The 24,795-nt window shown below is 41.4% G+C and overlaps 2 protein-coding genes across 8 annotated transcripts in view; both read right to left on the bottom strand.

Moving 5' to 3' along the window:
• Positions 1 to 5,047: 5,047 nt before the first annotated feature.
• sting1 (stimulator of interferon response cGAMP interactor 1) lies at positions 5,048 to 13,554 on the bottom strand. Its single transcript, XM_069696686.1, has 7 exons — positions 13,495 to 13,554; positions 12,256 to 12,482; positions 11,525 to 11,717; positions 10,297 to 10,405; positions 8,995 to 9,239; positions 6,496 to 6,682; positions 5,048 to 5,575 (listed from the first exon to the last, which is right to left on the bottom strand). The coding sequence occupies exons 1-7, from the start codon at positions 13,552 to 13,554 to the stop codon at positions 5,301 to 5,303; spliced, it is 1,296 nt and encodes a 431-aa protein (XP_069552787.1). The 3' UTR covers positions 5,048 to 5,300.
• A 1,854-nt stretch (positions 13,555 to 15,408) lies between these two features.
• LOC138619935 (protein phosphatase 3 catalytic subunit alpha-like) overlaps positions 15,409 to 24,795 on the bottom strand; it is a 38,550-nt gene continuing 29,163 nt past the window's right edge. For 5 of the 7 annotated variants that reach the window (XM_069696750.1, XM_069696751.1, XM_069696757.1 and 2 more), the window contains exons 10-14: positions 23,884 to 23,961; positions 23,672 to 23,756; positions 23,091 to 23,188; positions 21,853 to 21,900; positions 15,409 to 17,983 (exon numbers count right to left, since the gene is read on the bottom strand). In XM_069696750.1, the coding sequence (XP_069552851.1) occupies positions 17,805 to 17,983; positions 21,853 to 21,900; positions 23,091 to 23,188; positions 23,672 to 23,756; positions 23,884 to 23,961 (488 nt within the window). In that variant the 3' untranslated portion in view covers positions 15,409 to 17,804. The other 2 variants (XM_069696754.1, XM_069696755.1) reach the window with 2 other exon arrangements.

Below are 24,795 nucleotides of genomic sequence, written 5' to 3'. Positions count from 1 at the left end.
GTGAGCTTCAGTTGCATCAGCTGAGCGCTCAGGCGTGTGGGCGGGGCCAGACACACGTGTCGGCGATGGGCGTGGCTAAGCGACTCAGTCGAGAAAGTTCCTGACTAATCTCACGCAACGTGCCTTGACATTGCAGCGCATTCACGTGTTGTCAACAGTATGTACACTTGATGGTATACACACACAACTCAAATATAACAGTACTCCTAGTACTTTTATACTTGTAGTTTTTACTTATTTCTTTCAATACAATCATTTGTATTGTGAATATAACCAAGAAGGGCATTTACTCAAGTACATTGTGCTCCATACATCTTACAGGGAAACATTTTACTACATTAAACCAGTCTGATTGGTGTAGTTATATTTTTACATTACACCATGCTTGTTTTTGATAGTGAACTAAAAATCGAACCTTCAACTGAATGTGTAATAAAGTTTATTTAACGACCAAATGTGTGTTGAATTGGATGGCACTATTTTTTTGTTTTTATTGAAAGAAATACATAATTATTGAAAATAATAGGAATGGCTGTGAGCACTTTTCATAATGGAACCATAATATAATCCAAAGAGTGGTTTCGAGCTGGAGTGAGCTGAAAATGTTAAAACGTTTTGTCTATAGGCAAGCTTTCAATTCAATATAAATGGAAAATAGAGTTTCCTGTGATACATTATTGAATTGTATTTTCTTAAATTAGGGTTAAAAATTATTTTTTCTACAAAGAAATATGTATTTCATCGTCTTTTAGTGAAACCTCCTTCAAATGTCAGACCTAACAAATAAAGTATACCCAACGTGTGGTGCATCTGTATTGATTATCCAATAATAAAGCATGTATTAGTACATAAGTGTAAAAGTATATAATATATCATACATAATTGATCTTTTTGCTAATAATGCTTCAGGACATTTTCTTGTAAATTGAATACTGATTTTGCATTCACGTAGGTTATCTGAATACCTGATAGCTGGTATAAAACCACTGACAACTACTAATAAATAGATAACAACCCATGGAAATATACTAGCCTATGACTAATACACGGGCTACAGACATTGTGGTCTAAGTAGAAGTAGAAGTGCAGTGGGTGTATTCAGTGGTTAAAACCATTTCAGAGAGGAAGTGTCCTTTTACTACAGAATACAAGTCACTGCTGTGGCTAATAAGAAATGATCCTGTTATTCATGTTATATGCATGCTTTATAAGAAAAGGTGCTTCACATATTCTTACATGACACAGAAAATATTAGACTATTAGATATTGAACTGGTCAGGTCTGTGTGGCTTCACTTTGATCTTCAAACATACGTCCAGTAGGCCTGCTGCTCTGACATGAAGGAAAAATCTAACACAGCAGGGAAGAACAGTTTAAATGCTAAGTAATGGAAAGAAGTTGTACAGATATTGTCTTTATTTGAACATATAACTATGTTAGCTTGTAATAAAATTGTTAAATTTTTGATCAGTTAAAATACCCTAAACATTTCCAGTTGTTCGGTCCGGTGTAGTTGTTGTTGTGTCATTCACACGTAGTGAACGTAAGACTCTGTAATACATCAGACTGTTTCATTAGTTTATCTTTTATTTGCCACAAAATATCACATTAGCTCATCTTTATGTTACTTTCCAATAAACCTTAACTTTAATAACTCTCCGCAGGGTTTGTACACGAGAATCTCGTGAAGCTGTGTGTGTTTCTGTGTGTGTGAGCACATCAAGTATAGACATGGTGGCATGATGAACCCTGCCTTACTCACAGGTGAGTAACAGTCTGACACACCGTTCAGACACACACACCTGGTCCAGCACAGGAAGTGTCTCCAAAAAACACAGAACTCGGTTTTCCTTTCCATCCAGAAGACTGAAGATTAATGTAACGACCACCACTGCCACATAAGATGCTCAGAAAAATGACATCAACATTGTTGTGACAAGCCGTTTACTGACTGTCAATCAGATTTAAAGTTGATATTCAGATTCTGTTGATAACTTTTAGGATGTTTGTCGTCTGAACCCTCGAACCCAGACATACCTTTTCTTTGTCTTTTGTCTGACTTTTTAATAAAGATGATTTTATGTTATGGTAAAGCAATTTGGCAACACTAAGAAGGTGTAACATGAAAAAGAGAAGTGCAAAGATGTGGTCCTGGTGATACATCCGGGACAACTGACAACACATTTGTTGTAGTTTAATACAGAGAAACATGCAGCTTTAGATTGGTGGTGGGCTAAGTGAACAAAAAGTGATAATAAAGGGTTAATAGTGACATTAGCTGAACCACCTGGTCATCTGGGCAGCACAGTTTACACACCACACATAAACCAACTACTTTTGTCCATTTAAATCCCCCCTCATGACATGACGTGAGAGCAGACACTGAGTGGGTTCTTCTGCAAGTTAACTTCTTCCTCTTGACTCATCCTCCTTGGGAAATCTCCCTACTGGCACATCATAGCTGCCGAACAATCGTATTCGGATAAGATGTCATTCAAAAGAAATGCCACCAAGGAGGAAGTGACTTTCTGGGGAGCTGCACGGGAATTACCGTGTGAAGTGACAGTATATGATAACTACCAAACCATAATTCACTTGTCTTTTCTTTTCTTTTTTTTGTGCACGCAGCATATTTCTTTTCTTATTAATTATTAATTATTTATCTATTTCAGATTTGCCCTCTCCGTGTTTGTCAGTTCCACATGAATACAACCTTCGCTGTAGTAGATGTAACATTTTAAACCATAATTTTAGCATAAATTCAGAGTGCTGATGTCCCAGGTTTGATGTGAGCCCCTCGAGTGTCTCATGAACATTTATCACTAGTTTAGATCATCACTTTTATTCACCATCCTTCATTTGCTTTACAGCCAGTGTCCTGTTGTGTGTAAACTCAGTCACAATGCCCTTGTTATCCTCCATCCACTATCCATGAGCATCAGTGTGTCAGCTGATGTCAGCTGCTTGGGATGCAGCGTTGTCTCGGTGGGAAACAGGTCTGGCACGTCGCTGGTAGGCAGCCATCCATCACTGTGGCCACAACAACAGCTCGCATGTCTGCAGCCATGAGTGTGTGTGTGTGTGTGTTTTATTTTTTAAAGTCTTTATCTAACAACGAGATGAAAATACACACATTAATATCAGTTAATGAGGACACGATACTGACACACAAACACACTCAGAGTGCTCGCCACAGCAAAAACCTTGAGCTGTGTAAAGTTAGTTTATATTAAAGTGAACAATGTGGAGATGGATTGAAATGAGTGATTTCTTTCATTTGAGATTAATGAAGGTCTTAACCTTATAATAGAAAATAGCCTGCCATGACTTCTGTGTAGTGTCACAGAATAAATGAAGTAGTGATCAACAGTCTTTTCATTGCCGTTTTCATTATTTACAGTATTAATGGTTCTGTTCTTATCAAATTTATAGATTAAATTTGCCTCAGCTAAAACTGATACCTTTGACGTACTTCCCTGTTACTGTTTTGTACTGTTTCTATTCAAAAGAAGAGAAAACCCAGATGTATTTGGTTTATAATAATATGAAACTGAAAAAAATATATTGTACTTTTGTTTTTTATATTTCACTCTAAAACTCAAACAGATTCATCCAATATAACAACTAATTATTTGTTCATAGAGCCAGCAATTAACTAATGACTTCATAATTTATAGACTCCAATTATAATTTAATGTAATTTTTATGCTGTAGTTTTCATTATGAATCATTATACAGTTTTCAACAGCCAGAACTAAAAGAAAAAGATTATTGTATTTTATTAGTTTCATTTTTAATCACTCCAAAGCAGCCTGACAGTTTCTGTTTTGTTAACTTTTTTTTTTCTGATTGTTATCAAAGGTGTCAAACTGACCTCGACTGTTGCATCAGGTGTGGACTATCACAGCTCCTGCAGTCTGCAGCCGAGCAGGTGAACTTTAAAGCTATTGAATTCCTATAATCTCCAACATCCATTTCAAAACTTTTGAACTGTCATGTGAGGGGAAACGTAAAGCCCGGCTCTGTCCAGGGGTAACGAACAGACGTCCTCCTTTTCAGATTGTTTCATTTGACGGTGCTTCAGACGGCCGGTGGGTTATAAACACAATTCTTACGACAAAAGCAGTAAATATTTGTGTAACAGGATTTATTTGCTCAGATCCAGAACAGTATCGTGCTTTGTCTCAGATCTCTCTGTCCTTCTTCTCACCTCTTGTCCAAACAACAAACAGGCTGTAAACACATCTGACGCAACCTCACAGAGGAGTTTCAGCAGCAGCAGCGCTCCCGGTCATGAGGTGTGTGTGCATGTGAGATGCAGATAAACCGGCTCAGTACCAGGTGTCCTCTGACTGCTGCTTTTGTTTATACGGTCATGTAACACATCTCTCTCTCTCTCTCTCTCTCTCTCTCTCTCTCTCTCTCACGTCCTGCCTCGTCTCCGTCCAACACCACGTCTTTATTTGAACTCTCCTTTCTTCCGCAGTTTTTCTCTTCATACGTATGGACCCTCTTTCACCCCGTGACACTCTCACACTTCCTGCTGTTTATTTTAATGCAACTTCCTTCATACAAATTTACGGCAAGATTTGCATGAGTCTAAACATTTACTGTACTAGTATATAAAACAATGCAGCGAAGGCAGCAACAACAGAGAACATGACGTCATACGGCCTTTGCTCTTCTATTAATTCATGATGTATTAACTGGATGGGAAGATCATGTCCTGTTCTCGACAGGAGGAAGGAGGATGACTGAACTCTGACCTTGGAGTTGCGACGCCTCTAAAACAGCTCTAAAACAAGGTGTCATCTCTACGACCTGTGCAGGTTTCTCTCCGCTGCTCACATACTGTTTGAATGTGTAACCCACACTGTACACCCGTTTACACCCCGACAGTTACTGAATACAGTAGGTCAGTTTGACAATGATATATTCTGTGTTGGTTAATCTGTCTCTCCTGTCACTTGTCAGGCAGCTCGTCAGTCATTGACCAGATCATTAATTGTTAATGATAGAGAACAAGAACATCCAACATAACACCTCCTCTGAGCACAGGTTTGTGTTTATTTAATATCTTCTGATCTGAATTCAGCCACACGCATATTTTTCTCTCTCAAACTGTGTGTAAAATTTTAGTTCAGACATCAAAATATGTCAAGTGGTTTACTAATTTGTTTTCATCCCTAATCTGTCAGGTTTCTATAAAAGGACATGAGAATATTACAGAACAGTTATACAGTGAGTGCTGCGAACTGTGTGTGTCCACGTCCTTCTCTCCCCAGGGCCTGAACAAGTGTTTATGTTTCCCTGTAGAAACAGTGGGAGTTCTCCACAGGTCCCTTCAGAGGCTGAGGTTTCTCCAGGCTGATCATGAGCGTGGGCTCCCTGCTCATTGGCTCCTGCTGGTGGTTCCTCTCAACTTCCATGGACAGAGTAGGTGGCGGGGCGCTCGGAAATGGGCTTGCCATCTCTTGTTGAGGCGGTGGGGTGAGGCAGTACTCCTCTTTCTCCTGCTGCTCCAGGTGCCGGAGGATGGCCTTGGACAGGAAGTGAGGGTCATCCTCATGCTCGTCTAGAGGAAGAAAAACAAAATATGATCTATGTTTCTCTTTATGCTCGTTTCTTTTTAAAAGTTTATCTTACAAACACAATAATAACTGAGGAACTTGGAGGAGCCTTTGTGTGATGACACTGTTGCTGTGTTCCAGATGGTGTACTTGTGTACTAACACTCACTATTTTCAATGTATGAGTGCGTTAAATACACAAACATGCAGTGCACTACAAGTACCAGGATGATGCAAAAAAGTAGTGTGAAACGCTGGATACTTTCCACCCTAAACGGTCGCCATCTTGACTACGTAGAGGAAGAGGCGGGGCCACCGACGGAAAGAATTTTCAGATTCAGGCGTCTTTAGAAGATGTCACTGTTCCTGAACACGTACTACTGCTGCTGGAGATAAGAATCAGTGTGTTTATTGATTGTGTTTAACACAGGGCACAAAAACACTTGGGTCAAGTAATTAAAGCTACAGATATTTTGGCGGGTGATGTGTTCATATGCTGAGATTATTTCCGGTCGGTGCTGAAAGGGAAGTATGTCATTTGGGACACAGCTCAAGTTTCTCGCTGACATCATGAAGACAAAAAGTTCACATGAGGCTCCAGTTAACTGAACCAAACCCAGACATGTCCCAAAAACTGATACTCTGACCTTCATACTTGATTTCAGCTTTAGACTGCACCGGACAAAACCTTTTAAAAACACATAAATTTCAAAAGCATCTCTAAATACACAAATCCTGATTGTTAGTATTTGTGGCGAAGTGGATAAGCTAAAAGCTGAAATCCCCCTAAAAGCAGCCTGTGTCATGCCACGAGGTGTTTCCAAAGTTCACACACACACACACACACACACACACACACACACACACACACACACACACACACACACACACACACACACACACACACACACTAACTGCTTGCCTACCATTGAGCAGGATGAGTTTGTAGCGGTTGCGACACTCCAGCGAGTGATCCAGGATGTCCTGCAGGGTCCTGAGGAAGAGCAGCACCTGCTGTCGGCGCTCAGGCTCCCCTAAACCAGCGCTGCTCTCCTGGGACAAGCTGTAGAGCGTCAGCAGTGGCGTTGCATACTCCACCACACAGTGATGGGCCTGTTAACACACAAACACACACACACAATAACAATAACAGTCACCCAGAGGAAAATACATTTCCTGGAGAGATAATCCTTTAAAAGCTTGTGACACTGCTTTCAGAAATGTTTGATTATCTTGTTTAACAGGTAGATGGTGCTGTTACTAGGCTTTAAGAGATCAGCTCTCCACTGCTGAGTTCTCAGGTACAACCAGGAGGTGGTACTAATGCTTCGCTACTGAAGGGAAACAAACACAGTGATGTACTCTACTTCTGAGTATTTCAATTCGACATCTCGAAGTACATCAATGATTAAAATGTGCTTCACAAATCACACTGTTTCTCCAGTTTACAACAAGTGAAGCAAAACTTTGTTTTGTATTGCAATAATCTATGATAACACATTTGAATTACTTCAATTTAAAAAGCTGTGAACAAAGACATCGGCAGTATTTTAAAAGTAGTAAAGATAAAAGTAGCAATACAATAAAGTAAAAATGATAAAATAATTATATATTATATATCACAGGAATATTACCACAGATGGATTGACATGTAGGCAGCAATGTTCAAGCTAGTTAAAGCAGAGATAATTACAACTAATGGGCAGGTTTATTTAAAAGGACAGCACGGTGGTGCAGTGGTTAGCACTGTCACCTCACAGCAAAAAAGGTTCCGGGTTCAAATCGGGTCCTGGGCCTTTCTGTGTGGAGTTTGCATGTTCTCCCTGTGCTTGCGTGGGTTCTCTCCGGGTTCTCCGGCTTCCTCCCATCATCCAAAAACATGCACCTCAGGTCAGGTTACCTGGCGCCGCGCTAGTGGCAGCCTGCTGCAGCATCTCCCCCCTGAGAGCCCCCCTGCTGTAGTGAAGAAATTTCCCCTCGGAGATTAATAAAGTGTATCAAATCAAAATCAAAAATCAAATCAAAAGCAGAAGTGCATCATACTTGTAATAGAGGTAAAACAGGAAAATTATTATAACTATAATATAAATACTATGACTGTCATATTTCAATCCCAAAACTCCAGGCAGACTCTGTTTGGATGCTTTTTCAATGTGACAAGTTGCTGCTTCTCTCTGTTTCATTGTAGACTTGATATCTTTGGGGTTTAGACCGATAGTCGGGCAAAACCAGACGTTAGAAGATGTCACCTCGGACCCTGGGATGCGAGATGGATATTTATTCTGACACCTGTGACGACTCCTCCCACTCTGCTGGTGCAGGTCTGCTGCTTGTTTTGCACATACTGACAATTAGCTGGAAGGCGGAGCTGCTCATACCTGTTGTCACCTGATCCTTAGATCATGGCCTGCTGCACCCTATTCAAATAACCATTCAAATAAAGTTGATTATTACTCCTTCTTAGTTTGTTTGTGGCAAACAAACTTCTGTTTTCTCTCCTGCTCACACACTTCACCATGTGTTTAGTGTGTTTGGCATTTTGAGTTAAATAAACTACTTTTTAAAGGATATATCTGAAACAGGTGGTTACACATTTTATAGACGAGAAATTATTTGAATAATCAAGAAAATGGTCATCAGATTTATTTACAATGAAAACGGCCATTAGTTAAGGTCATTTTCTATGAAAAGTCTTAGACTGTAAAGTTGTTGTCAGATAATTGTAATGAAGTAAAATCTACACTTTTAGTAGAAGTACAAGGTAGTATAAAGTACAAGAACCTTAAAAATGAACTGAAATACAATTCTGGACTAAGTATTACAAACATTCATGATCGTCTTACTGTGATGTCTATAACAGTAAAATAACAACACAACATAATTCTTGTAATCACTTTGTGGCTATTTTTGGACTTCCATGAAACTCAAGATGCTTTCATGTAACCCCAAACTTCATTTCCCTCGACTGAACTGCAGAGCTGGTTTTCGGTTCAGTCGGTGTTAGATTTGCAACATCAAACACCTTGAATATAGAGCACATCAATGTGCACATCTTAAAATATTGAATAAATATATATACTGAAACAGCCCCTCGAGTCTGTCACTTCTTTGTGACTGCTGCATTTAAGCTGTGCGATCTTTACAAATGTGACCAAAGAAAACATCAGCATTGAGTCTTTCAACTCACACTGGCAACAAGAAGGCTGACGCTGACGTTGAATTACTGGACAGGCAGCTTTCAGCGTTCACACGGCAGCTTCTCAAATGTTCTGTTATTGACTGAATATGACTAATGTGAACCTGAAGGAGTCTCTAAACATCGCCTGAGACAGGTCACTGACTATCTCTAACCTGCATCAGTGTCACTTCAGAGACAAACCTTCATTAAAATCTGTCACACTGTTATTTTTCATCCTCTCAACTACCTTTTTATTCTCGTCCAATACGCTGTAGACGCTGTGCCTGAAGACCCGCCCGCGGACTCCTGCCCTGTCAATCTGGACGTTTGGCAGGTTGTCATAGAAATGGATGTTGTCGTCCTCGTCCTCCAGCTTGTGTGCGATGTTGGCATTAAGAGGGATGAGGATGAGGAGCTTCCTGGAGCCGCGACCCCAAACGGGACTACTGGACTGATGTGTGGCACAAAAAGCTGCGATGGAAGCCTTCAAGTCTGGATGGAAAAATACACACACACACACACACACACACACACACACACACACACACACACACACACACACACACACACACACACACACACACACACACACACACACACACACACACACACACACACACATTCATTGAGGTCGCTTCATGGCCTGCGATTACTGGCCCCATCAACACTTCATGTCTTCGTTCTCTATGCTGTCCTTTTCTCTCTCTGCTCTCCTCTCACCCCAACCGTGGGAGGCAAAAATACACACACACACACACACACACACACACACACACACACACACACACACACACACACACACACACACACACACACACACACACACACACACACACACACATTCATTGAGGTCGCTTCATGGCCTGCGATTACTGGCCCCATCAACACTTCATGTCTTCGTTCTCTATGCTGTCCTTTTCTCTCTCTGCTCTCCTCTCACCCCAACCGTGGGAGGCAGATGGCCGCCCACCTCTCAGCTTGGTTCTGTTAGCGGTCTCTTCCTGTTAACCCTCCCATTGTCCTTGGGTCAAAATTACCCACAGCTGTGTTCAACCAAGTTCTATTTTATTTCTATATTTTCATATTTTTTGGGATCATTGGTGACAAGGAGGCTGTGAGGGTTTCTTTAAAGAATGATCACCAATGATCCCAAAAAATATAAAAATATAGAAATAAAATAGAACTCGGTTGAACACAGCTGTACATTTTGACCCGAGGACGACGGGAGGGTTAAAAGGGAGTTTTTCCTTCCCTCTGTCTGAGGGTTTTCTCCCTTTATGGGGAGTTTTTTTTCCTCCTAGTTTATATGGGAATTGTTGAATTGTTGAATTGTTGAATTGTTGAATTGTGGAATTGTTGAATTGTTGAATTGTGGAATTGTTGAATTGTGGAATTGTTGAATTGTGGAATTGTTTTTGTATTCAGTCACATCTCTAGTATTACTAAAATATTGTAAAAACAGGTACTCAAGCTCAAATGTGCATTTTGAAAGAAAAAAGGACAAATAAAATGTCCATGGTATGTGTGGGGGTGTTTTGATGTTACTGACGTGGCAGCACGAGTCGCAGGTAGCCGAAGTAGAAGGACCAGGCCAGGCCATGGGCCACATTCATCTGCCTCCCCTCACAGATGTCTGACACCTCCACCTCCGACGGACCCTGCACACCGACCACAGAAACAGCCAGAAGAATGTCACAACAACTTACCTCTGCCAGGGAGCCACCTGACACCTTCCAAAAGGTGTCAGGCAAAGGAAAAGGGCATCCCTGCACCCAAGCTGCCCTTTCCTATGTAGGGCCAATATATTTTTAGATTGAATTCAGTGCAACAACAAGAGACAGAGACAGTTACACAAAATCAGGAGCTGGATTTGAATCTGTAATGCTCCCAGTTTATATAAGGAGTCTGAGGGAACAGTGAGCCTTGGTCAAAATTATACTGCGATTCTTTGAGGACAGTGTGAGTGCGGTGGTCATTCTCGCTGATGAAGACATATTTTGAGTCTATTTTTACTCCAGAAATGCCATATCGATTCTAATCAACTGATGCTTCAGGACAGAGACTGGTCTCTCCCAAGTGAAGTCGTCTTATTCTATTCTTCACTTCTGCCATGTTGCTCTGAGCTGGAAAGAGACAATAATCTTTCAGATGATTAATTTTATGATAATTAAAAGAAAAAAAGAGAATTCATTTATCAGGAATGTGAAGAAATACACATTCTCTCTAGAACATTTGTCCAGTTGAGGAAAAAGGTGGAGTTCAGTTTTAGAATTCACTTCAAATGTAGACCTGCAGTGTGCTGACTGGTTGAACGACCTGATACTGGGTAAGTTACAAGTATTAGCTCAACAGTGCTGGAAACATGCTCGTTAAGTTCATGTGATTGAAAGTGTACATAGAGGTGTTCAGTATAAGGACAAATGTTGCTGCTTTATAAACAATGTTCTCTTACAGATGTTCTTACTGTTGGGCCTTTAACAGCATCGTGTGAACTTGTTTGGAGGGCTTGAATGTGACAGATGTTCATTTGTATGTTAAAGTCAGCAGTAAGAGTCTCATATGCTGATTTAAAGGGCTGTATCAGTGTTTTTGTATGTTGCAGCCTGTTTTCTATTCACTATGACCTTTTCCTGATGTTGATCTCTTCCAATATGTTTTCTTTGACACCCAAATGTTTTCCCTGTGTCCATATGAAGAGAATTATGGCAGCATGGGAAGACACTGAAGGTCCTGTGCAGGAGTGACAGTGTGGTTTGTGTGACGAGTCCGGACCTCACCAGGATTCCCAGGTTTCTGCCGAGCGCGTAAAGAGCAGAGACCAGCAAAAGGAGTTTCCAGCATTGGTCTCTGTGATGCAGAGGGTGGACGGTCACGTAGAGCATGAGGCCGGCCAGCGCTGCAGCCAGCATTGTTTTACCCCCCAAACCGCAGGCCTGCAGCATGCGGCTCAGCCATGCTTGGCCCTGGTACCTGGTGAAATCACAGAGAGGAGGAGGCTACTGTTGTCCCTGTTATCATGTCTGCACTGTGTCACTGTTGTGCACAGTAATTAACACTACAAACATACTGTTACAGCGTCTACATCTTCAAACAGAAAGGGTTTGGCAGCATATGTCTTCATTGTATTTTTGGTCTCCACCATCAATTGAAGGGAATACCTTTAGCTGCTCACTATTTAATTCATTTTGTCTGTCCTCTGTTTGGTGCTGAGCAGGTAATGCACAAAAGTGTTTTCACTTAAAGCAGCTGCCTGCTGCCAATGAAGAGCAGCGAGAGTGAACCAAATAGAGAGGTTTCAGGTTGTAAAACCAAAACAATGAGCTAAAAGACCCTAACATTTTTTGAAAAAAAAAAAAAAAAAAAAAAACTGAGGGAAACTGCTGAGTCAGATTATATTCGAGGATTCATCGCTATGACCAAACCTTTCACATTACTTGTAGTTATTTCTAGCCTGAAAAGACCTGTGTGATTGCAACACATACAACCACAGCTACGCCTTTTCTCTCACCTTGTGTTTGAATGGAAGAGGAGCTCCTCTGGCAACAGACAGAGCCCATGCAGCAGAGGGCCAAGGGTTAGGATGAGTATTGCTATGGCAATCCAGCCACATAACCCTTCAGGGGACAAAATCATGATGCCTACTATCGCCATGGCGGCCAGGGCTGCAGCACACGCCTTTGGCAAGTTTCCACGAGGCTGAGGGATGAGAGCGGACTGATCTCGGAGGGACAGCATCTGTCAAGGAACAGTCAGCGGAGGTCAGGGAGCTTTTATATAAAACCACATGCATCGATCAATCAGTGTGAGGGGTCAGTTCACCCAGAAATGTGTTCAAAGCCTTTATAATAAAGTCTGAGCCGTTGTTTGAAATGTTATAGTCAAGAGAGTAATAGTGTTGTGTTTCATGATTTCTTTGAAGATTTAAAAGAGACCATCATCATCGGTTGTCACATGAGGGCTATTATATGTGTATCTAGTGACAAAGAAGGTTCATTATAGTCAGTCAGTAAAAATGATCAAACCAGAAGTGTGTGGTAACAAAGGGGACTTTCTTTCCAAATGTGACTTCTCTCTGGAGAATGCGACTTGTTGCACATCTGGCTCATTGCCATATCAGTGTTTTTCTTCCATTTGTTAATAGAAACACAGCTGCTGTTACTTTACTGACAGGTGTGGTTAGTCATGCAATACGCATAATCGAAAGTAATGAAGTGTCGAGGAAAAGCTGTGTCGAAAATCTTGAATTGTCGTAGCAGCCAGCATGCGTAAGTATGCTGAGGATTATTTTTCATCAATATGGTAATTGTTAGCCTATAAATTCACAACTAAAAGGCGTGTTACAAGACTAAACAGAGTCTGAGTTTAAAACTGAGTTTGGTTCCACCGCATCAGGTGATAAACCATAACCATATCAAACATGAATTTTGACTTGTGTGAAAACAGACAATTTGCCTTTGTTCAAATCTCCTCAAAGAGTTTTGGAGTTGAACCACAATGCAATGAGCAACAATGAGGTAAATGTACCATTAAGTGACATATATATGCACCTATTGGTCTGTTGATTAGATCTGAGATAATACAAATTGACAGAAGCAAAAGGCTTCTACTTCTACCAACCTCAGATCCCTGTCACTCATGATTTCTTAATCCAGTGTGCACAGGAGAAAACATCGTATTTAGCAGGAAACAGTACATCTAAAGAAACCAACAGTGGAAAACACACAAGGAAAAGAAATGTTTCACTCACTTTCATCTGGTTGTTGGGATCCAGTTTGGTGAGATGTCCTTTATCTGCTGTTCTCCCCATACCACTCCCCTGCTTCTCTCCACCCCTTTTTAATTTCATGATCAAGCACTTTCAGTTTCTATTTCACTTAAATTTGCTCTCTCTCTGTGTGTGTGTGTGCACTGTAATGGGATATCGGGTCAGTGTAGGTGTTAGGAGTTTCTACAGGGAATTAAAAAAATACCTGAAGATATTTCTGATGTTCACAGCATGCTGTAAGTTCATTTAATCAAAGGGATGACCATTTCAATTGTTAGAATAATAAGACTTTTTCAAAATCGAGTATATGGCTGAACTATGTATGAAATGACAGAGGGCTTTTAATTTGAAATGAATACAGGGAGTTTTGCTGTTAGTTTTTAAACCTAATAACTGTTCAAATGTTTGCTGTTTCAGGTGTAAATCTCTGTGGTAAGGGTTTCAAGGTAAGATAAGAAAAGTGAGAGACAGAAGACTTGTGGGGAGTCCAGTGGAGCTGAACTGGAAAAAGCTGGAAAATTGAATAGCATGGTAGTTGCTAGCTAAATATGTTCCACTTGTGCTTTGACTGCTGTCATTAACTTGGTGACTTACAAAGATCTGTGTGCTCTGTGGTTGAAGGCTGACTGTCTGACACAATACCCTAAATGTTTGCTGAACAGTGCTTGCATGGACATTGTTTGATTCTGGGCCATTACAGTATATATGCGGAGACTTGGTTCTTTGCAGACGAAACAGTCGTTTGATCATGGAGGCCTATTATCTTACGATTTGATATGGTTGCATACAGTCAATCTGCTGTTTTGTATGTCTATTTGTTTCAGAGACTTGGTGTTGTTTAAAAACCAACGCGACAGACTTACGAACAGGACGCTGACAGCTACAGATGCCAATTCAGTTTGACTGTGTGAATTCCCTTACCTCTCTAAAACTCCACCTCTTTACTGTCATTGGTTAATTTAAAAATGTCTAACACACGTGACCAGGGGAGGGAGTCATGACACCAGGGGGAAGTAGGGGGTCACATCAGGGGGAGGGGGGGTGAGGGGTCATGTGCCACCAGGGGGGAGAGGGAGGTGGGGGCCATGTCACCAGGGGGAGGGGGTGGGGGTCATGGTCAGATAAGACCAAATGGTCCTTCTTCCTTTCCCAGTAATTAAATTACTTTGTTAAAGGTTGTATACAACGCTTCAAAGAACACCTGCTGTGATCAATGGGGCTACCTGATTGGTCGAAATCTGATGGGGCGGGGCTTCGGGTCATAAATCAATCAATCAAGTCATCAATCATCAATCTGACAGGAGGTAGGACATACCTCTCTCTCAGCAATTCAAGTATGTGCTTCTATAGATGACAGTAAAGATCAGAAACAACCAGTTTGCTGTGAACCCCTTAAACTTATTCATGTAGCATGTTTCAGTCTCAAGCCAAAACATAACCAGCTGCTGTAAATAACAAGTGTTTGTCCCAACTTGGGGATGCAAGGGACAAATTTATTGAAGGAGTCATATGGGAACACACACACACACACACACACACACACACACACACACACACACACACACACACACACACACACACACACACACACACACACACACACACACACACACACACACACACACTGCATGATTTGGTATGCAACATCTTCTACTTACTGTTTGAACAAAGAACATTCTGTATATTGACTCAGTGATCTCATTATATCATCACATTGATCATGCTGGGGCTTTTGCATAGCGATACATGTGTGTGTGTGTGTGTGTGTGTGTGTGTGTGTGTGTGTGTGTGTGTGTGTGTGTGTGTGTGTGTGTGTGTGTGTGTGTGTGTGTGTGTGTGTGTGTGTGTGTGTGTGTCCATGTTCAGTGGGAAGGAAATAGGCTCAGTATCCATACCAAAGGTTCATGCATATTTTATTCAAGAGTAAAAAAGTGGATCGTCCCATGGGGCATGCTTACAGTGTTAGTGACTGGGGAGTCAAAACAGAAAGGAAGAAGAGAGAGAAAGAGAGAGAGATTGAGAAAGAAAGAAAGAAAGAAAGAAAGAAAGAAAGAAAGAAAGAAAGAAAGAAAGAAAGAAAGAAAGAAAGAAAGAAAGAAAGAAAGAAAGAGAGAGAGAGAGAGAGAGAGAGAGAGAGAGAGAGAGAGAGACAGAAAAAGTCAGAACCGTGGCACAATTTCTATGGCACAGGGTCTCCCAGGGGGGTTCACCTCTCCCAAAGAAGCACAAGATCAACCAAGGAGCAACGCAACATGAAGAGCAACCAGCAGAGAGAGAGAGAGCTTAAATATTAAGAATAATGTTTATAATAAATAGAATCATAATAATCATAGAATCATAAATATCATCAAATAACAAGAGGAATCATCAAGAATAATGATCAGAGAGAGTACACTTTTTTCCTTTAAATTGTGACGGCAACACACCGGCTCTTCTGTTAAAATGTGTCTGCTGCTTTTTGCTTTGAACAGCGCAAATTTGAACCATGCAATCATGCTTTTGGCTGCCTGAATGCCTGTGCCTTTGTATATAGTATGGTCATTCATCAATGCTAGTTTAATATTTGTTTATCGTTATTCATATTTATCATTAAAAACAACTCCTGTACATCGACAAAGAAGAGAGGAGAGAACGTGGACATGACACTTTGAATAGAAGCGTACTGTCATTCTGTACAGCGTCGAAAGAAACCAGAAACACGGGTCGTGAAAAAAGAAAATAAAAGTGAAAAAAAAAAATAACTCAAAATAGAACAAAAAATGAATACAAAAAATAAATAAAATTAACATTATGTACAAAATAAATGATTCACTATACCTCAGTTCATTTATATTAGCCAGAAAAACAAGAAGAAAAAAATGTCCTACCATAGTGAAACACAGAGCACAAATATAATCTTCACATTATTATCAAAGAACTTAACTCTGCATGCACTGATGCGTTAATATAAATGCTTTACAAAGACCTTTTTCTTCACACTTCTTGTTGTCTTGGGTGCTGCCTTCACCAGAAGAGTCTGTTTCCTCTGTGAAATATAATTTCCTGCTATTTAGGCCAAAGATTTTGCAGCCATCACTGCTGTTTGGTAGCAGACAGCAACACGGGAACAAAGGAAGATGTAGAAAGAGAATGAATAGAGTATGACTTCACATTTTAACTCCCCCCGTCTCCCTCGCAAACAAAGCATCCTACTTTCACTATACTGCATCTTGCATCAGATGTGCAATAAAACCTCTCTATGTTTCCTATTTACACGCAACAGATCAGGAGACACTCCTCAGAGATGACCGGGCCTTTCCCCACAGCTAACTGGCCAAGGACTAGAGTTTTTTAGGAGGGGGGGGGGATTCCTCCACTTGACTTCCAAGTGGAGAATGCGTGGAGTGTGGTGCTACAAAAGCAAACGGGAATATCCTCTGAAAAAGAAAAGGACAGCGAGGGCTCAGATTAGACTGTAGCTGAGTTTATCTCCACACTTCTCTCGCCGACAGATAAACCGCCATGCCACACGTCCGAATTATTCTCGCTGTCGCCTGGCTGATGGCGAGATCTGCTCGTGTTTGCAAACAAAAACACTTGTTCAAATATAACCGCACGGACACTTACATGTTGAAGCATGTGCACACACACGCAGGCAGGCATATCCACAACTCTATAAAATCAATCCAAGTTTGCTTCCACTTCCTGTGTTGGGATGCAAACAGGAAAAAGAAGCACACATTATCTTTAGATGCCCCCCGCCCCTGATTGCCGTCCCCCGACCCCCGTCACCGTGCAAACACTTGACCCCGCTCCAAACAACACAAACCACCAACACAGGCACGTCATGCTGACACTGTCAACCCACTGGTGGTCCCCAACATACACGGTGAACAGCAGCTCCTCCTGTTTTGCATGGGGAGTGTTTTTGGAGGTTCTTTCCTGTTGTTGTGCAGAAACACGGGAGTTGTAGTTCTCTACATTGGTCCGATGAGTTCAGTGAAGAGATTCAGCCTTTGGTGGTAAAGTCCGGGTACGCTCATGGCTTTACATAAGGGCAACGGGACAGGGGTAGGTAATCGTGTGTGTGTGTGTGTGTGTGTGTGTGTGTGTGTGTGTGTGTGTGTGTGTGTGTGTGTGTGTGTGTGTGTGTGTTGTGTTGTCTGTAGCTTATTCAGTGTATGAAATACTGTGTTTGTGTGTGATGCATTTTTCTTGTGTATATATGCCTATGTACACGTATCTATAAATATGGTACCATGTCAGTGTTGACACTGCAGGTATGTGTCTGGCCATGTGGGAGTGGATGTCCATCACTGTATATTGCTGTTGCTGTCGGTCCCGTTGGGCTCTCCCATGTTCATGCGGCCCATCGACAGGCCCACGCTGTTGACGGCGTCACGCCGCGGCGGCATCCTCTCGTTGATCCGGTCTAGACCTTTGGCCTCCTCAAAACTGCTGATCCGATGCTGCGGGGAGAAGCCTCGGATGGCTGCAGAGACACGCACACACACACAGGCACGCACGCACGCACGCACACACACACACACACACACACACACGCACGCACGCACGCACGCACGCACACGCACGCACACACACACACACACACACACACACACACACACACACACACAACACAAACACAAACACAAACAAACATAAAAGCACGCAGAGTTAATATTTAACAAAACATTTAGTAGAATCTTGTGTATCCAAACCCCTCCAGACTTTGAAAGAAATATTCAGAGCATCGAAATGGACTGAAACTCTAAACCTCCTATTATTCATTTATGAAAAGTGAATGTACACATTTTTCAAAGCATTCATTCTGGTTTAATTTGACTTTTAAATGCTTTCTTTGCGAACACCGCTGACGACATTCAGGTCATTTTAATCCTAATTATGCTCACTTTAGCTGAAGGTCGTTTTGGGTTTGGATAAACAAAAGTTCTGTCATATCTTCATATCCACACGGTTCTTACACCAATACCCAATACACACATCAGCCCGTGTTGATCTGTTGTCTGAATGCTGAGCTAGGATTAGTTTGACCTTGTGGCTCACAGTGAATGTGACAGTCAATGCAACCTGGCCATTGATCCTAGATCAGTAGTCGGAGACACCTGGTAGAAGCCATCATGAGACAGAATACAGAAGCACAGCTGTACAGAAGCGCTCGTTCATAAGTCCCAAAAACATCTTTCTATCTCCGTGAGGAGCTTCTGACAGTCAGCCGTTTGTTCAAAACATTTTTTACTGGAGGTTACCAGTTTTACAAAATTGTGTGATTTGCACTCAGAAAATAAAGGTGAGGATAAAAGGTTTTTCTAATGTTTGAAGTTTATATCAAATTTGGTTAAATTTTAATCAAATTTGTCCTTTTTTTCTGGACATCTGTCTTTCCTCTGTGTTTTAAATGAATAATGTACTGCTGCAGTTGAATTTATTTCTTAAAGGGGCACTCCATCGATTTTACTCATGCAAGCATTTAATATTCATGGTGATGATGTCATTGGGTTGTTTCAGTCTCAGTTGGGATAAAGGAATAGTTAAACATTCTGGGAAATACACTGCAAATACAAAGAGTTACATGAGATGATTGATGCATTCGCTTGTCTGTACGGTGTAAATGTGAAAGTGAACTTCGGATGTATTGACGGGAAACGGGACAGAGTGAATCTGGTTCTGTCGAAAAGGAAACAATGAACTTCCTTTAAACTACCCCCACTAATGCTCATTATCAGACATGCACTGTCTTGACACTGAGGTTTTACGGGAAATGCTGTAACCGATATTGACAAGTTGTTTAACAGTGCTGTGAGCCTTCCTAGGAAGCTTTTTGTTGGTAAGATGAGCACTCATTGACTGACAGTGTTGTTTTTACTTTATGCTTGTTAACAGATTAAAGATAAAGATTTCATTTTAAATAAAAAATGTTGAACTGTTCTTTTGTTTGTGCTCCAAAGTGGAGAAGAGAGTGAAACACGTGGACAGGAAGAGTTTAATACTCTCTTGTGCTGACAGTAAATATGTGCTGATCTTCAAAAGTCTAAGCATTCACACATTCCTCCAAGATTGTTACTCCCACTGCTGGCTGGGTCGTTGGAACAGCCTCAAGGCTTTTGCACTGTTACGTATTTGGAGCAGGTTTTAAAAACTGAAACCAGATACAAGTTGTATATCTTTATTATGTTAGTATTTGATTTGATTTTGGCAGCTTATCATCGGATGTTTGTTCACACTGTCAGCTGCACTTTATGTTTATTACAAATGTTAGCATAGTTACCCTCCCGTTGTCCTCGGGTCAAAATGACCCGCAGCTGTGTTCAACCAAGTTCTATTTTATTTCTATATTTTAATTTTTACAGAGTAAAATCCTTACAACAGAACTTTACAACATTATACAGAGGAACCCAAACAATTCAACAATTCAACAATTCAATAATTCAACAATTCCCATATAAACTAGGAGGAAAAAACTCCCCATCAAGGGAGAAAACCCTCAGACAGAGGGAAGGAAAAACTCCCTTTTAACCCTCATGTTGTCCTCGGGTCAAAATGACCCGCAGCTGTGTCCAACCAAGTTCTATTTTATTTCTATATTTTTATATTTTTGGGATCATTGGTGATCATTTTTTAAAGAAACCCTCACTTCCTCCTTGTCAACAATGATCCCCAAAAAATATGAAAATAAAATAGAACTTGGTTGAACTCACCTGTGGGTCATTTTGACCCAAAGACAACGGGAAGGTTAACATCCTGAACTAAGATGGGGAACATGTTGAGCATTATGTCTGTCAAACATCAGCATGCTCCGGTCATTGTGGGTGGTGTTAGCATGCTGACAATAGCATTTAGCTCGAAGCACCACAGCCTCACAGAACTATCATGGCTGATCTGTCTTTAAACTTTGTGGAGGTGCTGTGTTAAACCACTGGAGTACCCCTTTAAATTAGACCTATAAAGAACCAGCAGGTGATAATTAAGGCTACTTCTTGTCGTAGTGTTAATCATAAACACCAGTTCCACTAAAACAAGTCATATTCACACAACTTTACAGTCAGCTGAGGTGTGGTCTCTGGGTCGACAGACGCTCCTGTACCAATACGGAGGTCTGTCCGGAGAAACCACTTTTGAACAACGGCAACTGTCATATTACCTTTGCACACATGCAGCTACTCACAAATACAGAATGTCACTGTATTACACAGTGGACAGCTAACACCCAGCAACAAATCAAATTACATAACAGGAAAACATAAACCAGAGATACCCATAATTTATTTGCTGAAACAAATTATGGCCTGTACTTCAGGTAAGCCAAAGACAGCACTAAAGGTACAAACACAAAAAAATACAATTACCTAAAGCGTGCAGACTAATGACTAAGCCTGTCTACACAAAGTGTGATACAATAAACACAAACGCCATGACCACAATCTGTTCCATAGCACAGAAGAACCAGGCAGACCCGTCCGGGTCTTTGAGGTGAGTGTTTACATGTGCCAAATCCGTCGACTTTTTCTTTACACAAATTTTAAATTTGGAAATGAATTCCTCGTGTTGAGGACACATACGTGTGGTGAAATATTCCACACCCAACGTTTACTTTTCACAGCAGTTTCACCCACATTCACTCGCCTCCTTCAGCAGATGACTCCCGTGTCATCACATGAGGCTGAAGTTGAGTTTTAACACTGAGTACAGTTGTATAAATACAAATATCTACTCGTGTTCTGCCGCAGCTTTTAGAGGAACAGATTGATTGCATGTTGGTCTTCCACAGAACTACAGCACCTATGAAATAAACAGGAAAGACTGTAACACACTGCAGTCTACAAGAGTGACCCTGCCCACCTTTACAACACCCACTCCCACCCACAGCCCCGCTCTTCTGGCGTGTGGGGGAGGAAAATGTTTTGTGTGATGTGTGTTGCATCTGAATAGGATGTAAACAAATGTTTGTGCGTGTGCGGGGAAGAAGCTGTGGTGGTGGTTCCTGTTTCCCCAAGAAAAGGAAAGAGAAAAGTTTGAGTATGTGTGAGTGTTTTAATGTGGTGGCTTCAGCGTGCGGCGGTTTGAGGCTTTGCTGTGAGCGCTGCTGATGCAGTTAGAAGAGCTCAGTGCATTGTGGGTAAGGAAAAATCTATGACCTTATGAGCATGGGTGGCTGAGAGCGCAGCCATGCTGAACACACACACACACACACACACACACACACACACACACACACACACACACACACACACACACACACACACACACACACACACACACACACACACACACACACACACACACATGTGCACGCATGTGCACATACACAACACACACACAGTGAAATGAGTGTGATTTTACCTTCGGCGTCCTTAACTGTCTCGATAGCTTCTATGGCCTCAATGGTTGCTGAAGGATGGGCAAAAGAAGAGAGAAAGAAGGACAGGAAGAGAGAGGAGATGACAGAGTCCGAGAGAAGATGAAGTACAAAGAAAGGAGGAGGAGAAGGAAAACGGAGTGAAGGCTGAAACATGCTTCTGTGTAGATATGCGTTAACATCTTTGCCTCAGGACGCAAAGAAGGAGTGTATGGATGACCAGATCTCTCAGAGGAGCCTCTGAACTCTCAGCTAACTGCTGTCAAACAAACACTGGCTGGGAAACAGTTAAGTCAGGACTCAGCTGATCCAACACAAAAACCAGAGATTAAAAAGAAAAACAATTTAACCACAAAAGAACGCTCAGAAAAAATTAAGCTGACTGAAGAGTGATTTTATATCAATACAAATATTTGAATGACTTCCCAAAATGTGATAAGAAGCATCACACTGGACGAGGGGCTGCTACATGTACTATGTATACCTCCATGTCTCCAGTTCGTGTCCGGCCAGGGGCTTTTGGCAAAAGTCATGACTAAGCACTAAGAATTAAATGTAGAAATGACCTTAAATATTTATTTACATATATCAAATTCTTTTACACATTTATATTTGGTAAATGCAATGTTAACTGTTGCGCACAATAATGTTAATTATAATTTCTGTTGGCAGACTGATACAGATGGATATTGTTAAAAAAAAAAAAAACTGTCCGACTCAGGGGCATGTTTCAGGCTTTAAACATGTGAAGCCCTCAGAGCAGCACTGAGACCATGGCAGGTTCAGAGGGCACCTGGTTAGCAGCAGCTGGTGTTAGCTGACACACACACATGCACGCGCACGCACGCGCGCACACACAATTTAGCTGTCCTCTTGCTGTCTGTCTGGAAGACGTTGTATTACTTGACTTTCTGTCATTCTCTCCCTGTCACACTCACACACCAAACACACACAACTAGCAGGCTGTTAGTATCCTCAGCGTTGGTGAGGTGAGGTGGAGAGTGAGTGAGTCAGTGAGGCAGAAGGATGAGAGGAGAAAAACAGCAGTAGAGGAGAAGAAGAAGAAAGAGGGCAGGAAGGAACCGGAGGATGATCCAAAGCAGATATTTACACTGTCTATGTGTTCTTGTGTTGTTGTTGTTTTTTTTTTTATATCTGTTTCTGAAGGTGTGTCCAGGGTTAAGTCGGAGAGTGCGTTGGTGGGCGTGTGTGAAACACTCACCGCTCTGCAGGGTCTGTTTGCCCCCAGACAGCACTCCGCTGGGCAGCATGCCTGTCGGGGTCAGTCCCTTCAGGGTCAAGACGTTCTCGCTCTCTTCCCTGGGAAACAGGCAGAGAAGGCCGGTGTGTGTGTGTGTGTGTGTGTGTGTGTGTGTGTGTGTGTGTGTGTGTGTGTGTGTGTGTGTGTGTGTGTGTGTGTGTGTGTGTGTGTGTGTGTGTGTGTGTGTGTGTGTGTGTGTGTGTGTGGAGGTGGGGGGGCAGGTGATGAAGAGAGAATTACAGAGAATTATACACTTCCTCACAATGTGCACCTGCAAACACACAAAAAACATGCTTGTGGCTTAAAACACAGGAGTAAAAAAATTAAGGGCAACTGATTTTTGCAGAAGTTACATAAAATAGAGTATTTATAGGTGTACACACACACACACACACACACACACACACACACACACACACACACACACACACACACACACACACACACACACACACACACACACACACACACACACACACACACACACACACACACACACACACACACACACACACACACACACACACACACACACGACCCACCGTAGAACAGAAAACATCTTGGCCATCTTCCCAATGGCTCGGATCTTGTTTTTGATCACCTCTTTCCTCGCTGCTGCTGCACTGGCTAAAGGAGTCAATCACAAACTCAGAAATTCATGTAAAAAAATCTTGACTCTGTAATTACTGAGATGTGTTTTTTCAATCACTGAGAGGTTTGAATCAGCTGGCTTTCAGTGTTGGGTGTCTCTTACCATCGAAGATCTCCTCTCCATCATTCATGAGTTCGTCGTCAGAGCAGATACTCAGAACGTTGACCAGCATCTCGGTCACTGCAGGGAAAGAGACACACACACACACACACACACACACACACACACACACACACACACACACACACACACACACACACACACACACACACACACACACACACACACACACACACACACACACACACACACACACACACACACACACACACACTTAACTAGGGACAGAGAGGAGGACAAATCCGACTAAAGTCTGGTTACACACAAATCTCCTATCCTGTAAGTTGGGTCACCTTTTCAAGCACATATAACTGCTGTATTTGAGTACTTTTTTAGAGAATCAGAAAATATAAAAGTACAAATAAAGGATCTTTCTCGAAGTAAATCATAAACATGTATTTCAATTAGGTATAAAAGCCAGTCGTTTTTACTTGATACACACATTAGTGTCCGTGGTTGAGCTGTTTAGTTGAAGGAGACCCACTGTGCTAATTTACAGGTGTTTTATTGGTACTCAGTGACTCCAGAGTTATTTTGCATAATTCACTGATCAAAAATTGTATCTTATATCTTATACTGTCCTGTTCCACAGCCCCTTTTACTATTCCTCTGTCTGAAACAAGTCGTTTCAGCTCATAAATTATCTGCTTATTGTTTGACATAGCAGTGTTTTTTTAATCACAAATTGTATATAGCATTTATATATATATATATATTCCATTGTCTATGTATATTTCTATATACACTGCTCAAAAAAATAAAGGGAACACTTAAACAACACATCCAAATCTTTATTCATTACATAGTGGAATGTGTTGAGAACAAAATAACATACGAATGATCAATGGAAATCAAAATCATTATCTCATGGAGGTCTGGATTCAGAATCATACT

Source organism: Brachyistius frenatus, unplaced genomic scaffold (assembly GCF_029030835.1).
Source record: "Brachyistius frenatus isolate BFR_SWC_R1_liver_20210118 unplaced genomic scaffold, ASM2903083v1 Contig_22, whole genome shotgun sequence".
Classification (NCBI taxonomy): Eukaryota; Metazoa; Chordata; class Actinopteri; family Embiotocidae; genus Brachyistius; species Brachyistius frenatus.
This window is presented reverse-complemented; position numbering and strand designations above follow the sequence as displayed.